The sequence below is a fragment of the Amblyomma americanum genome, chromosome 4 (assembly GCF_052857255.1).
Source record: "Amblyomma americanum isolate KBUSLIRL-KWMA chromosome 4, ASM5285725v1, whole genome shotgun sequence".
Lineage (NCBI taxonomy): Eukaryota > Metazoa > Arthropoda > Arachnida > Ixodida > Ixodidae > Amblyomma > Amblyomma americanum.
In genome coordinates, this window is record NC_135500.1 from 121,448,943 (window position 1) to 121,463,453 (window position 14,511).

The 14,511-nt window shown below is 51.1% G+C and overlaps 1 protein-coding gene across 1 annotated transcript in view; it reads left to right on the plus strand.

Moving 5' to 3' along the window:
* LOC144128306 (phospholipid-transporting ATPase ABCA3-like) overlaps positions 1 to 14,511 on the plus strand; it is a 43,299-nt gene that overhangs the window by 7,803 nt on the left and 20,985 nt on the right. The window contains exons 4-8 of the mRNA XM_077661623.1: positions 881 to 1,041; positions 1,562 to 1,858; positions 6,249 to 6,409; positions 9,348 to 9,567; positions 10,939 to 11,175. Of these exons, the coding sequence (XP_077517749.1) occupies positions 881 to 1,041; positions 1,562 to 1,858; positions 6,249 to 6,409; positions 9,348 to 9,567; positions 10,939 to 11,175 (1,076 nt within the window). The remainder of the gene's footprint in view (positions 1 to 880; positions 1,042 to 1,561; positions 1,859 to 6,248; positions 6,410 to 9,347; positions 9,568 to 10,938; positions 11,176 to 14,511) is intronic.

Below are 14,511 nucleotides of genomic sequence, written 5' to 3' on the forward strand. Positions count from 1 at the left end.
CCCTGCTATTTCTAGAGCCTATCCCATAGCCACCTACCGCGTGGTCGTCAGCCTGCTTCTTGCCCACCTTGGCATTGAAGTCGCCCATCAGTACAGTGTACTGCGATTTTACTTTATTCATTGCCGATTCTACGTCCTCATAGAAACTTTCAACGGTCTGGTCATCATGGCTGGATGTGGGTGCGTAGGCCTGCACCACTTTCAGCTTGTACCTCATATTCAGCCTAATTACTATAGCTGCTACCCTCTCGTTAATACTGTAGAACTCCTCTACGTTTCCAGCTATATCCTTCTCGTCTATCCTCTAACCCGCGATAGCACAGTATGTGTCCGTCCTTTAGTGCTGTATACGCCTCACCTGTCCTCCTAACTTCGCTAAGCCCTATCACATCCCATTTAATTCCCGCTAGTTCCTCAAACAGCACTGCTAGGCTAGCCTCACTAGCTAAAATTCTAGCATTAAACGTTGTCAGGTTCAGATTCCAATGGCGGTCTGTCCGGAGCCAGAGATTCTTAGCACCCTCCGCTGCGTCACAGGTCTGACCGCCGCCGTGGTCAGTTGCTCTGCAGCCGCTGGGGACTGAGGGCCGAGGGTTAATTGATTTGATCATAGAAGGTTGTGGCCAAGTACTACACCAGGGTGGCCAAATCCTGCTCTGGTGAGAGAGTGCGTTGTCGGTTCTGGTCACCGAGATCAGGCCGCACTCCAGGCCTGGTTATGCAATTCCATCGACACGCGGATTTTTTTTTTAAACCCGGTGGAGAATTGCGCGGCACCAGGATTTGAACCCCGGTCCTCTTGCACGCGAGGCGGATGTTCTACCTCTACGCCATCGCTGCATCTCCGCAAGACTATAGCAGCACACAATGGGCGGCGCAGGCACAGGCTACTGGATCCGGGCTGGCATGAAGAACTTCAGCCCCGCGCGTGCTCTGGCTGACCTGGTGCGGCGCTACGTTCCCCGGGCCCAGATCAAGGCCGACGACCACCAGACGCTCAATGCCAACGTGGGCGACCCTGGCGTCAGTACGCTCATTCAGGTGCGGCATAGACGAGAGGTGGGGAGTGGCCGAGGAGAGGACGTCGCCTCTTATTGCAAGACCGATTGCACTACAACGCCTCCTCTGTTTAATGTCTGATATGGCTCGATTCACCATGGGATTCCTTCGGACGCCGTGTGTTGGTTTCCTAGTCGCTATGAAACGCCACTTATGGGGAGGCGTGACTTGGATCATACCGCATGCTGCTGGCACGGCTGGGGAATGCTCCTCTACAGAGCGCTGCCTCACGATGCGACAGAAGAAAACAAAAACTGTTCGGTCATTTCCTGTGGTATGTCGCTAGTTATGGGGTGTCCCCTTCTCACTGCGCGAGCGGACTACGAACCAAGGCTTGGCTACGGGGAGAGGGAGAGGAAGAAAGGCTAGCAAGAATTAAGGGCTTGATCTGTAGAAACCGCCTGACAAGGTGGGCACTGAAATTAGGTGGCGTTGACAGTCCTCACGGCTGCCGAATTCTCTAAACAGTGAGGTCGCTGAGTACCCTGTATGTGTCTTGCAGCTGCTCAGAGAACTGGAGGAGAACCGGCGGAGGTACCTTCTCGACTCGGTGTCGGTGTTTGTCGCTGCGCTCGAGGACGTTTTGCGCTACGTGGACCGCGAGCCAGGTGAGAGCGAGGACGACGGCATACCCGAGCTGCCCGATTGCCCGTGCGCCCTGGTCGATGCGAACAAGGTGGCCGCCGGCGGCGTCCACCCGAGCACCCAGCAGCGGCTCTTAGCCCTGGTCCTCAAGAGGCTGCACTACGGCCGCCGGGACTTCAGGCTGCCAATGCTCATGCTGCTGCTGCCGCTCTCGGTGAGCGCGCAGCCGGAAACGGCTGAGATAAAAGGAAGACATGCGTAAAACAACTTCGTAAGGTAGTTGAAAACTATGAGGTGCTTAATCTAGCATTCTGAGTCGTCAGGTTCTGTTCTTCGTGCACCTGGCTTTCTGAAATTTCGGTAGATGACGGTGCGAGACAGTTTGCTTCGCCCACTTTTTCGCGGGTGGACTTCCACACGGCGGCAACTGCCGGTTTGCGTTAACAACGCTCACGGAGAGCCAGGATAGTCCAGTGCTTAGTAGCATACACATTACCTTGCGCCAAATGGATGGCAGATAATATAGCACAAGTAAGAATCGACGTCAATCAAACAAAAAGCGATAGAGGCATGCTGCAGAGCGCCACGGTACAGCGCTTCCCGCAAATTTCCTCATCAACAGTTCTGAACAGTGTTCAATGTCACCTGTCGTTTTCAAAATCATAAACTGCATGCCACATTTGTGCCCTTTGCCTGAGCAAAGAGGACTGGAAACTTTTGTTACCACAAAGATCTCATCGACGCGTGCATTTGAAGGGCCCTGTATGTTCTAGGAATTATTTTAAATGTGCGCTTTTACAGATCCCACGGTCTCAAGCGTCAATGGCATGAGAGCGACATGCTGCGGTGATAAATTTGTCAAACCGATGGTTCTTTGTGTGCTCTGGTGAGATGATAGGTTGTGTTGGTTACAATATAAGCTTAAATATAAATACTTGTTCCGAAAAATTGGAGGACGCTTAAGCTTCGCCTTTAAGAGTGGAAGGCGACAGCGTGTTGCAGCACTGCCAGGGAGTCTACGGAACGTCATCACCCGTTCGGCGCGACGCCTTGCCCGTTAGACAAATCGCTCTGCTACGTATACGATGACACGGACGCGCGGAGCGGCAAACCACGTAGAGCAGAGCCCGAGGGGGAGGGAACACGTGCGTCAGCAGCAGCGCGCAGGAGGGGAAGCGCCGGCTAGCCTCCCTCTGCGCGGTGGCAGGACTAGCCTCCCTCTCAGCAGGGCTCAACTCTAGTCGGGCGCAGGCTTCGGCAGCGCTCCCGCGCTAGCCTCGCAGCCGGGCCCAACTCTACTCGGGCAACGGCGGCATAATGCTGTCGTGCGCTATCTCTTGGGGCAGTGGGGTACATTGCGAGGAGGAGGAGGAGTGCGAGGAGGAGGATTATTCGCTCATGGCCAACGCCGTCGACGCCGACTTTTCTGCTACACGAGCCCCTTAACGCTCTCGCGTTAAAACTGTCAAACCTGGCTATAACAAAGCGGTTTATAAGAAATAACGGATGCAATAAATAAATACCTATTCCCTGTAGAAGCTTCCCCAGAAACCCATTTATTTGATATCTCGTTTTTGCCAAATAAAATTTTATCTATAGGGATATAACGTACCCTCTAAAGGAGTCCCACTGCTTATTTCACGCACAGTATATCGATGCGCAGCAGTACGCAACAGTTTGGTAGCAATTCGATGCAGCATATTGAAATTACCCGCGCATAACCTGCTCTGCCAAGCAGAACGCAAAATATGCTCAAAAGTTTTCCCGCCACAAGTCGCGTCCCGATAGGGCGTTCCCCATGACGAACAGTCGACACCAGCTTCGGCGCGACGTAGCTCAACTTTTGATGCCGGCGCGCCCATGTACGGACACTTAGACTTGGGAAAAAGAGAGAGAGAGAGAGGGGGAGGGACAACAAAAGAACATAATGTCCTCAAAGGTGGGCTCCCACTTGTCCAAGAGTCCACGGGCCTGGGCTTCACAGAGAGCTCTGTCCACTAGCCATGTTTGGCCAGCTGGTTGAGCAGCTCGCAGAGCAGCCTCCCATGAGAAGGATGGGCTGGGTATGGGGAAACTGCCATGGGTGGGGCATTCCCACAGGTAATGTGTGAGGGTGACTTTGGTCGACCCACATGTCGACCATAGTGAGAGTGCGATGATTTGATTTATGGGTGTTCAACGTCCCAAAGCGACTCGGGCTATGAGCGACGCCGTAGTGAAGGGCTCCGGAAATTTCGACCAACCGGGGTTCTTTAACGTGCGCTGACATCGCACAGTACACGGGCCTCTAGAATTTCGCCACCATCGAAATTCGACCGCCGCGTCTTTCGGGCCAGCAGCCGAGCGCCATAACCACTCAGCCACAGCGGCGGCGAGAGTGTGCGATGGTAGCGATGAAGGACGTAAGGTGAGATGTAGCAGTTTGTCTGCAGTTGCCGCCAGACTGCACTGTATGAAGCGGCTGGTTTTGTAATGAGTGGTAATTTGATGGTATGTGAGTAGAGCCCGCGAGATTTCCTGCATGGGTTTGGGTGTTCGATCTTCCGGGATTACGCGCTGATTACCGGGAATGGAGGCATGCTCAGGAAACCACGTGACGGTTATCTCTTGAGTAAGCGTGTATCCTGATGCGAGAAGAATTGCATCGGGCATCATTGTTGATAGTGACGGTATGCAGCTTGGGAGTCTGCAAATTTCCGTGATGCCGGGATCATGTGTAGCCTGTACGAGCGCCAAGGCGATGGTCGCGCACTGCGGCTCCTTAGGGTTGGCGTGGAGGCTGGCTGCGACCCCGATGGTGCCATCTTCGCGGGCGGCGACAGCGGTGTAATAGCCTGGCAGGGTGTGTCGAGCCGCGTCCACGTAGAGGATGTCGGCTCTGGTTCTGCAGTGTGTGGTTTAATATTCAGCTTGAGCCTGGCGTCTGCCCCTGTGTAGGTCGGGATTCATATTTACGGGTAGAGGTTTGATGCCCAGTTCGGCCTGGATGTCAGGTGGGATGATTTTAGAGTTGAGGGTAGGTGAGTAGGTGGGGTGAAGATGCCGTAAGAGGTGTTGGCTTTTTTTATGTGCCGGATAGTCGAAGTATATGGTTGCTTTGATGGGCTTCGAGTAGTTCCCGAGATAGTAATGTAGCTGCCCATAGTAAGTGATTTGTGCTGACTGGGGTAAGCGGAGTGTGGAGGTGTTCACCTTTCTGACAAGAACATCAGCTTTATCTTGTTACGTTTTGTTGAGCAAGTGATAGGGAAGATAAGCATCTGGTGGTGAGGGCGTCTGTCATGTTGGAGGTTTCCCACTCCGATAGGCCGTGGTCGCTTGTGGCCACCCTGCAGACAATGCCCGCGATTTATTTATTTATTTATTTATTTGTTTATTTATTCAATACTGCCGGCCGCCTTTTGGTAGCCAAGGCATGCTACCAGAAGTTGTAGAGTGAAGGTTGCATGCAAAATGTTCTGTATAAAGAGGTAAGGGACCTTGAGTCTATTGACCAGGGATATGTGGTCATGGGTATGTGAGTGGACATGTGGTCTACACAAATACGCGCCCCGCTGAATGTTATCAGGCAGCTTGGTGCACACAGCCTGATGCGAGTGTTGCTAACGTCATTGCAGTTCATCCGTTCTCGAACACGTCGCTGCAAATGGCCTGCTGCGAGCGCGCTGTCTTACTCTGGTGCCTTGTGCAGTATAGTTTACGTATTCACGACTCTGGTTTGAGCGTATGGCAGTGTGCTTCATGCGCTTGGCTGATTGACTTCCCGCTTGTTTAAGAATGCCTAGAGTAGTAACAGCGGCGAAAGGACAATGCGAAAGATCCGTTGACCAGAAATCGGCCATCGCCAAAGCACTGATAGTTTAATTCGGTCCGGCATAGCCATTCTCTACCACAGAAGACAATTATCATGCGCTTAAGCCATATAATGCTTCTGGTCCAACCAACGCGCTCCTCCGTCATGCGGGAAAGCCTATCAAAAGGGGTACTTACGAACGAATCTTCGCCGATCCCCTGCTTTTACCGCGGGCCGTATTGGCTTCAGCGCTAGGAAAACGCAGGCTAAATATACAAAAGAAGACTCCCCTGTCCTCAGCGACATTATTCTTCCAAGGCCTGTTTGCATGGGCTCTGAAGCATATGCGGGTTGCAGAGGAAAGGAATCCACCTTAGCGAGGCTGGCGCATTCGGTTGGTGTACCGATATTCGGCCCCGTTGGGGGCGCTGGATTTACGTGTGTAAGGGTTCCTTGTGGGACTAATACGGAGCTAATAGAGAAAGCGGTATAAATGGGCGCGCCAGTGGGCTTCTGGCATGTGTCAAATGCGGCCAACGTGACCGACGGCTATAACGAACTAGCCACTATAGCGAAGAAATTGCACCACTCCTTCGACTTCGTTATAACGATGTTTAGCTGTACTGCTGTCTTTCTCTGCAGCTCCGCAGGGAAGCATCAATCGGTTTAATGTTATGGGAAAAGCCACGTCAGATTGATGGACTGGGGCGTTTGGTGCAGACATAAGTACTCTTGCTGATGATTAAGGCGGGATAGCAGTGTTTTGAGTGCGTATCACAACAGGTCGACGTGTGTCTGTCTGCAATTGCAGGTCATCTTCCTCTTCGTGTTCATGAACCAGACGCACATCTCGAGAAAGCTCATCTATTCCGGCCCGGTGGAGTACTCGCTCCGAAAAATCTTCGGCCACACGGTTGCCTTTTACACCACCGACGAGAGCATGAACAACGTGGCTTCTCGAAGATATGCGAGGTAAGCAGGACCTTGATGCGTTGAGGGAACGTTTGCCTCAGGCCAGCTGCTATTGCAACGGTCAGTGCTCGAGCTTGTTAGTGGACTCGTTCGTACGTTAGCTTTGCTTTTAATGACCACCTTAAGAGTATGCAGATTAGCATAATGCACCATAATTTTATTTACCCGGAAAATTTTAAGTTTCCTTGCCGCGTAGGCATTTAATGAAGTGAGAAGGCCCTGAGCTGGATATAAGAAGGAGCGCTTTCTGCTTGAACAGGCTTGACCTTATTCTTAACAGGACTATATTTTCCCAAATGATAATTGACCTACATGACAGGAACACCTTATGCATTAGTGTAAGAGATTTTTAGGCCAGTATTATTAAGTGAATTTGTAAACAAATGACCGCTAGCCTGCTGTACGCAGATACTGTAAAAGGCTGTACGGAGAGACTGATTCTTGTGGGCTCGATTCTTGAGACAGCGGCATGCACAGTAGGCATGCTTTCCATACATTTGTGAGAAAGTTGGGGGCCTCTACTTTCCTTTGACTTCTCGGCTCCCCTTATCTTCTGTGCAGTCTGTAGATATACTTTTACTGTAAACTGATTCATGGACGTGGCGTTTGAATATGTTTCAGTGATATACCTTCTGCCCTAGAAACGGCGCACCCAATCTGCGATGCTTTCGATTCGTAAAAAAAAATAAATCGCGGTACGTTCGTAAAGGAAAAGAGTATTTTTTGTGGAAGCTTGCGCGTTATACCGATTGTTCAAATGCGAAAATGCTATGCAGGACCCAAGAAGAAAAGGGGGGGGGGGGTGCGGGGGCGGGTTGTTCAAATTTTCTTTTTACCATTGTGACTAATTGTGGTCGCAAATGTTTATTAAGCAAAACATTGAAAGCCAGAATGCACGCGAGGCAAAAGGATGAGGAATGAACGCTAAATGGCTTTTGCTGCTAGTTATGCTCTAGCATTTATGAGCAGAGTTGAGGGTGAGTATGTGTGGCATCTTTTTCTGTTCCACTAACAGGAAGTACCAAGAAAAGGCTATGTTAGCGCAGCTGCAGGTTCCTATTATATGTGTGCCCTCTGCGCTCCAATTGCAAAATAATATTTCGTACCCTCTCAGTTTCTTAATGGTTTATAATGGCACCTACAAAGAAACACCGCCAAGTATTATACATAGAGCAAAAAAGCTGTTTCAGTTGTTTGCGACCGTAGATGTAACAAAAAAAAATCTGATTTGCATGAAAACCAGCTTGTTGTTCCAATGGAGAAAAAAGTATAATACGAGATATTTGAGGCGATGCCAACGTGTTAGGAGCAAAGGTTAGCTGAAGGGAGCAATAAAATTCGACAATAAAGCGTCCATTTCAAAGTTCACACGGACTAACCTCACCGGAGTCACGTAACCGCACAGGGCTAACTGTCTAGGGCGCCAATTTTCCGTCCCACCCTCTGGTCAAACTAAGAAGTTTTGATCGTCCACCTGGTGATAGTGTGAACTTTCGGTTAGGATGCACTGGTACTCTGACTTCGGAGTAGTATACAGCTGTCGCCGTCAAAAAAAGCAAAGAGCGACACCTAATTCCTGCTTAGATCGCTTCGTGTGTGGCCACCGCTTTAGCTTTAGCCCCGAAATACATAATCAGTGCCTTGTATTGTCTCTTGGTTGCATAGAATGAGTTATAGTGATGCTATTAGCATTGGTCATACCGCGTTTACTGCGGTTTATAATATTTTAATTAGCTCGCAAAAACATCTTGACCCTGACGGTGTCACCACACAGTGGCGGTTTTTAGCAGTGGATATGACGACACTAGGTGGGAGCTTCATGATTGGACAAACAGTATATGCTTAAAATTGGGTTAATAACTACAGATACGTTTCGTCAAGTTTTTGTCGTTTGTATTGCATCAACAAAACCAGCTTGTTTGCTTTAGATAAAAGCGCTGTAAAGCAAGTAAAACAAAAATACACCACCAGAGGCTCAGGCTACTTTTTACATTGCGCCTCTCTGTAAACATCCTACAACCTAACACACAACACTTATGGCTACTCTCTATGTATCTGAGAAGGGTTTTGCGGAATCGATCTGATCAAGCCAGTGCACTCTATAAACGCTCGTTTCGGTCCCAAGGAAGGATGCAAAGAAAACAGCCGTTCGTTTCACATTTAGCAGTGCGTATCGTCAGCTTGTGGACTATCATCGGGTGGCGGCGCCAGATGGCGCCACGTTCCCGTCAACAGCGCGCGCTCCTTGCTCGCCGCGGCCAACCAGTGCGCTAGGAGCGACGGGCCATGGTATGCGGTGAGCAGTAGCGGTACGCACTATGCTAAATGTGTGTGTTATCTTGCCCAGACCGTGACACCATCGCAGTATCTCGCGCTCAAGTTCGGATCCAAAAGTCGGGGAACGTCACTTATCAGTGTTCCCTTCTGCGCCGTCGGCGTGACGATGAAGCATCGCTGGGTCAGCTGGGCGTTCACATCGTTGTTGTAACCATGCAAACGGCGCTGCCAGCCTTGGCATGAACAAGTTATAGAGGACAGGCGACCATGGAGTGCAAACTTCCGCGACGGGCTCAGATAGGCTGTTTTGATTGGTCCCCCTAAGTGTCGTCATTGGGAGGGTGAAATGGGAATGGGAAGCTGCGCGAAAATCGAGTTGAGGGCAGCATTTTGTTTGCTTGCATTTTGAAATTTCTTCATTGAATAACTCCCGTTCCTATGCATCGATTCTGGTAATTCTTTTTGATTCAGCATCTGTGTGAGGTAAAGAATCAATCTAAAGTGTAACCGGCATCTGTTCAAGTAGTGGCAGACCAATCGTCAGCCAAAGACGAATCTGTACTCATGAACAGCGGACTGGGCCCAAAAAGGTTGTCATGCCCGACCGTCTATTCATAAACTGCGTGAGTAAACGTGTGTGTGTTTATTCACGACGACACAGGTACCTGAGCGAAGACGAAGGCGCCAAGGTGCAGCGGCTGGAACGGGACGAGCCCTGGGAGTGGCTGGAGAGCCAGGCGCTGGAGAACTACCAGCGCTACCGGCGGAGTTTCGCCGTGGGCGCCGCGTACCGACTCACCAGCAACTTGTCGGCCGTGCCTCCGCAGGCCTTCGTGCACGCGCCCTCGGGAACCCTGAACGATGAAAAGACTGTCATCGAGGTTAGTGACAACCACGGCAGACAGGAGCCAAACACTTCTTCGATCACCGCGGTGGCTTATTGGTTAGGACATATGGATAATAAGCGAGGGCTTTTGAATTCGATTCCCAGAGGCAGTAACCTTGGTTTGAAGGCAGCGCAAAAGAAAAGGCATCGACTTGTTGATATTTACATTTATGTGGCCGTTTTAAGCCACCTAGTATGGCGTCCATCGCGTACCGTGTTGTAGCATTTAAACAAGCGACGCACCACTGTTCTTGAGTTTGAAAACCTTTAGCACAGGCTAAGATTTCATTGCTGTCGTTAGTTATTGACTATCCCACAAAAGAGCAGCGGACCGCATTTTGCAACAGGTGATCTCCCGGTGCATTCTTTTAACCCATTATTAATATTTGCCAGAGATCTTAACCAGTTTCGAAACTTCCAATAGGGTCCATGGATTAACACGGCGGTTCGATTGGGCCAGAATTGTTTGGCTGACGTATTGTTGCGACACCCTTGGTTAAAATGTATACTATGTTCAGTTTGAAACTTCTAGGTTGTTGATGAATGCATAGCCGCCAGGCTAGAAATAAGTAACAAGGAGATAAATAAGGGGTAGAACATGCAACCCCCCCCCCCACCCCTCACGCTTTTCAGAAGATAATAGCGACAAACTGCGACAGAATGTGTTTTCCGCTTTCAGATGGCGCCACTATCCGTAAGCCCCCTCTCTCTCCACGCTCCGCTTCCACCGCCAAAGTGGCCGCGGGGACGAGTCGCTTTCGAACCGAACTGATCACGTTTTCACAGTTACCGGCTGTGACGCCATGATTGAAAACTAAACAAGCATTGTCAGCCATCGGCTCTGGCCGCCAGGCTAGAAATAAGTAACAAGGAGATAAATAAGGGGTAGAACATGCAACCCCCCCCCCCCCCCCCCCTCACGCTTTTCAGAAGATAATAGCGACAAACTGCGACAGAATTTGTTTGCCGCTTTCAGATGGCGCCACTATCCGTAAGCCCCCTCTCCCTCCACGCTCCGCTTCCCCCGCCAAAGTGGCCGCGGGGACGGGTCGCTTTCGAACCGAACTGATCACGTTTTCACAGTTACCGGCTGTGACGCCATGATTGAAAACTAAACAAGCATTGTCAGCCATCGGCTCTGGGGTTGAAGGCGGGACCAGCGAATGGCAAGAAAGCAAACAATTCATTAGAGCCGCAAAGAATCCCTATCAAATAAAGCCTCTCGTTTAAAGAATTGTTGGTTGAAGAGCTAACAGGTAAAGCTGAAGAGTTAGCTTTACGAAACACTCCTGCTGGTTTAGCGGAATATTGGGCGCGTTAGTTGCCACCGAATTGGATTCGGTCCATGCCGCGGCAATCACCGCAGGTGACTGCGTGGCACAGCGCGTATTCTCCGCACTCGGCGGTGGTGTCTCTGACGGCGGCCACCCGGGCCTTTCTGCCCGGCTGGAAGGTGCACGTCGTGAACCACCCGCTGCCCAGGGAGCACCCGAGCCCCGAGCCGGACCCAATGATCGTGCTCGCCACGCGCGTCATGTGCGGCGTCTTCATCCCCGTCGGCCTGGCCTTCCTCGCCTCCACCTACGTCCTCTTCCCCGTACAGGTGACGTTCACATGTAAAACTGTCATAAGCAGAAACTCTTCTCTCTTGACGCAGTAATGCAATTCTATGCCTTGCACAGCAGAGCTTCGAGGCAACCCTCTTGAGTACGCATCTCAGGGTTCACCCGAATAAGGCTATGTCCGGGCTCGGCTGTGCCCTTGGTATGGTTGGCAGGTGGAGAGAGGAAAAGCCCCCTCCACTTATAGGTGAGAGGAGAGAGATGCGATAGCAGTAGTAGTGCCATGAAACGCGAAAAGCCTCCGCCTGTTAACCCTAGCATGTGGCAGGTGGTGTTAAGGGAGATTTCCCTCTCTATACTAACCACCTGCCACGGTTGGCATGTTTAGATTCTTTTCTCCACTTAGGAGAGAGGAGGAGAGGCCGGACTAAAAATGACTAAGCAAAATTCAAAATGACTGAGCGCAATTCAAAGGCGAGTTCCGTGTAATGCTATTGGTTGATAGCCGACCGTGCGCACTATTTTCCCTTTCCGACGCTTTCACTGTCACGCGCTCACGTGTCCTCTTACACATGAGACGGTTTGCCCAATTAGCTGGCAAACACGCATTAACTGATAGACCATCCACGCCCAGTAGCCTCGTCGGCGCACTCTTGGCTGGCGGTTTTCTGAAGCCGATTGCCGCATTTTGCAGTGACAGCTGTTAACCGCCAGTTCCTAGGGTTGTCGTCGAGTAGTAGTATGTCGTAGTACCTGTCGGCATAACCGGGCGATGGTTTCCACTGGAGCCATCCGTAGGGTGTGGTTACCGTGGAAGGAAGAGTGTATGGAGAGCGTAGGAAGGCGCAACCGGTCGGAGGTTGCAACGGAAACAACCCGGAGGTTAATTACCCTGGAAGGAGGAGGGGTTTTACCCTGCAAAGAGCAGGGTATGGAGAAAGCGTACGAAAGCACAACCAGAGTGTATACTTCGTCTCACAAGATGTTTGCAGCACTACGGAAGGTAGAGCTCTCTCGTCCAATCAGGGCTGCAGAAACGCAGAAAATAGTCCCTCGAATATTTGAGGAGTGTATGACTATTAATCAAAACAATAAGCATTGCAACTAAAAACATGATTTGGACAGGTATATTTAAATGGTAGGGAGTGTTTCAATCACTGGTGAAATTACCAGACAAAGCCCGTACGGACACAGCTCTGCGGAGGCCTGCTGCGAGGTAGTGATGCGTCGCCACTTTCCAACATGGCGTCGGACGAGTCTGTTGTGTCTCCTGTGTGCTCTGCACCGACAGTGCGCTGTTTCCCCAAGCAGGCGAAGCAGGTGGCTTTAAATGTTCTTGAAGCGCTTCGCGTCGAGTGCGGGGGCAGTTGGAGTACAAATGCGCTCATCAAGAGGACGGCAAAACTCACGCAGGTGAGCGAGCGAACGCTTTACAAGTGGACAACGGAGACGTTGAACGCGGGCCGAGTGTTGACACCGAAGAAGCGTGCTGGCGGAAGAGGCCGCGAGCGGACGAAGAAGCTGGACGATTTTGACCTGAGCGTGTTGCGAAGGGTGGTACACACCTTTTTCCAGAGAGGGGAAATTCCAACTATCGCGAAGGTGGTTGCGCATTTCGAAGAGGACGAAACGCTACCGACCGTGTCCGCAGCGACAATGCAGAGGATGTTGAAGAAACTTGGCTTCCGATATAAGAAGCGCTCTCGGAATGCGATGTTAATCGAAGCGACGCACATTGTGCAGTGTCGCCGCCGGTACCTGCGCCAGATAGCGGAGCTGCGACGCCAGGGTAGGCCTATTTTCTTCACCGACGAAACGTGGGTTAACGCCGGCCACACGCGAAGTCGAGTGTGGACTGACTGCACCATCCAATCTGCACACCAAGCGCATCGATCCGGACTGTCGACTGGTCTACAAAACCCCAGTGGCAAAGGTGGCAGGCTTATTGTGACGCATTGCGGTAGTGAGCAAGGTTTTGTCGAAGGCGCAGCGGAAGTTTTCCGAGCGAAGAAAAACTCGGGCGATTACCACGAGGAAATGAACGGGGAACACTACGAAAACTGGTTCTCCACGAGACTTCTCCCACTACTACCACCCGGCAGCGTTATAGTGATGGACAACGCTCCATATCATTCTGTGAAGCAGGATAAAGTGCCGCGGATGAGTAGCCTCAAAAAGGACATACAGGCTTGGCTGTCCGGAAAAGGTGTCGCGTGGAGCAGCGGCATGGTGAAGGCCGAGCTCATGCAGCTTGTCAGCAATGTGAACACAGGTGGGGAGCAATACCGTGTCGACTGCATTGCTAAAGCTGCTGGCCATCTCGTTGTGCGCCTGCCACCGTACCACTGCCAACTGAACCCGATAGAGCTTGTCTGGAGCGACGTCAAGGGTTTCGTGGCCAGCAAAAACAAGACGTTTAAGCTCCAAGACGTCGAGCCTCTGGTTTGGCAAGGCATCACGCAAGTGACTGTTGAGAAATGGAAGAATTACGTGCAGCATATTATCAGTGAGGAAGATGTGATGAGAAAACTGGACCACATCATCGACGATGTTATTGACCAGGAACCGGCCATTGTTGCCAACCTGGAGGACGACACAACCAGCAGTGCTGAATTCAGTTGTTATGAGGACGATGAGATGATCGAACCTGTTTAACGTGCGTTGCCTCTCGCGCAGCACATGGGCTTGTTTTGCATTTCGCCACCATCGGCACTCGGCTGCCTCGGCACGCTGGAGTAAATAAATTTATATGCACATGACACGATTACTGAAATTTACTGCGACGCGACAACAGAGGAACTGATGAGAACAGTACCCTGGTTGTCTCACATATATCGGTGGACACCCGAACCGCATCGTAAAGGAAGAGATAAAGGAGGGAAAGAAGCGAGAGAAAACTGAAAATTGAAAGTTGGATTTTGAGGAAAGGCGCGGCGCTGCGCGGTGGAACACCTGTGGCTCGGTGCTACTATAAATAGAGGTAGAAAGAAGCCACCTGGACATCAGGTGGATCGAGCCACAGGCGCGTAGGAACACACTAATGTAGTGCGCGCCATCCTGATTGGACGAGAGAGCTGTACCTTTCGTAGTGCTGCAAACATCTTGTGAGAGGGAGTATAGTTGCCCCGTGAACCGTCCGGAGGGTGGTTAGTGTAGAAGGAGAAAGATGTGCCGAGAGTGGAGGAATCGCCAATCAGAGGGTAGTTATCGTGGAAGGAGGAGAGTATAGCGAGAACAAAGGAAAGCATAACCGGAGAGTGGTTACCATGGGAACCATTTGTAGGGTGGTTACAGTGGAAGGAGGAGAGAGAGTATGGCATGGCGAGAGCAGAGGAGTGTGTGTGAGACGGCCTATCTGCGGCAGGTGCTGCGAAACG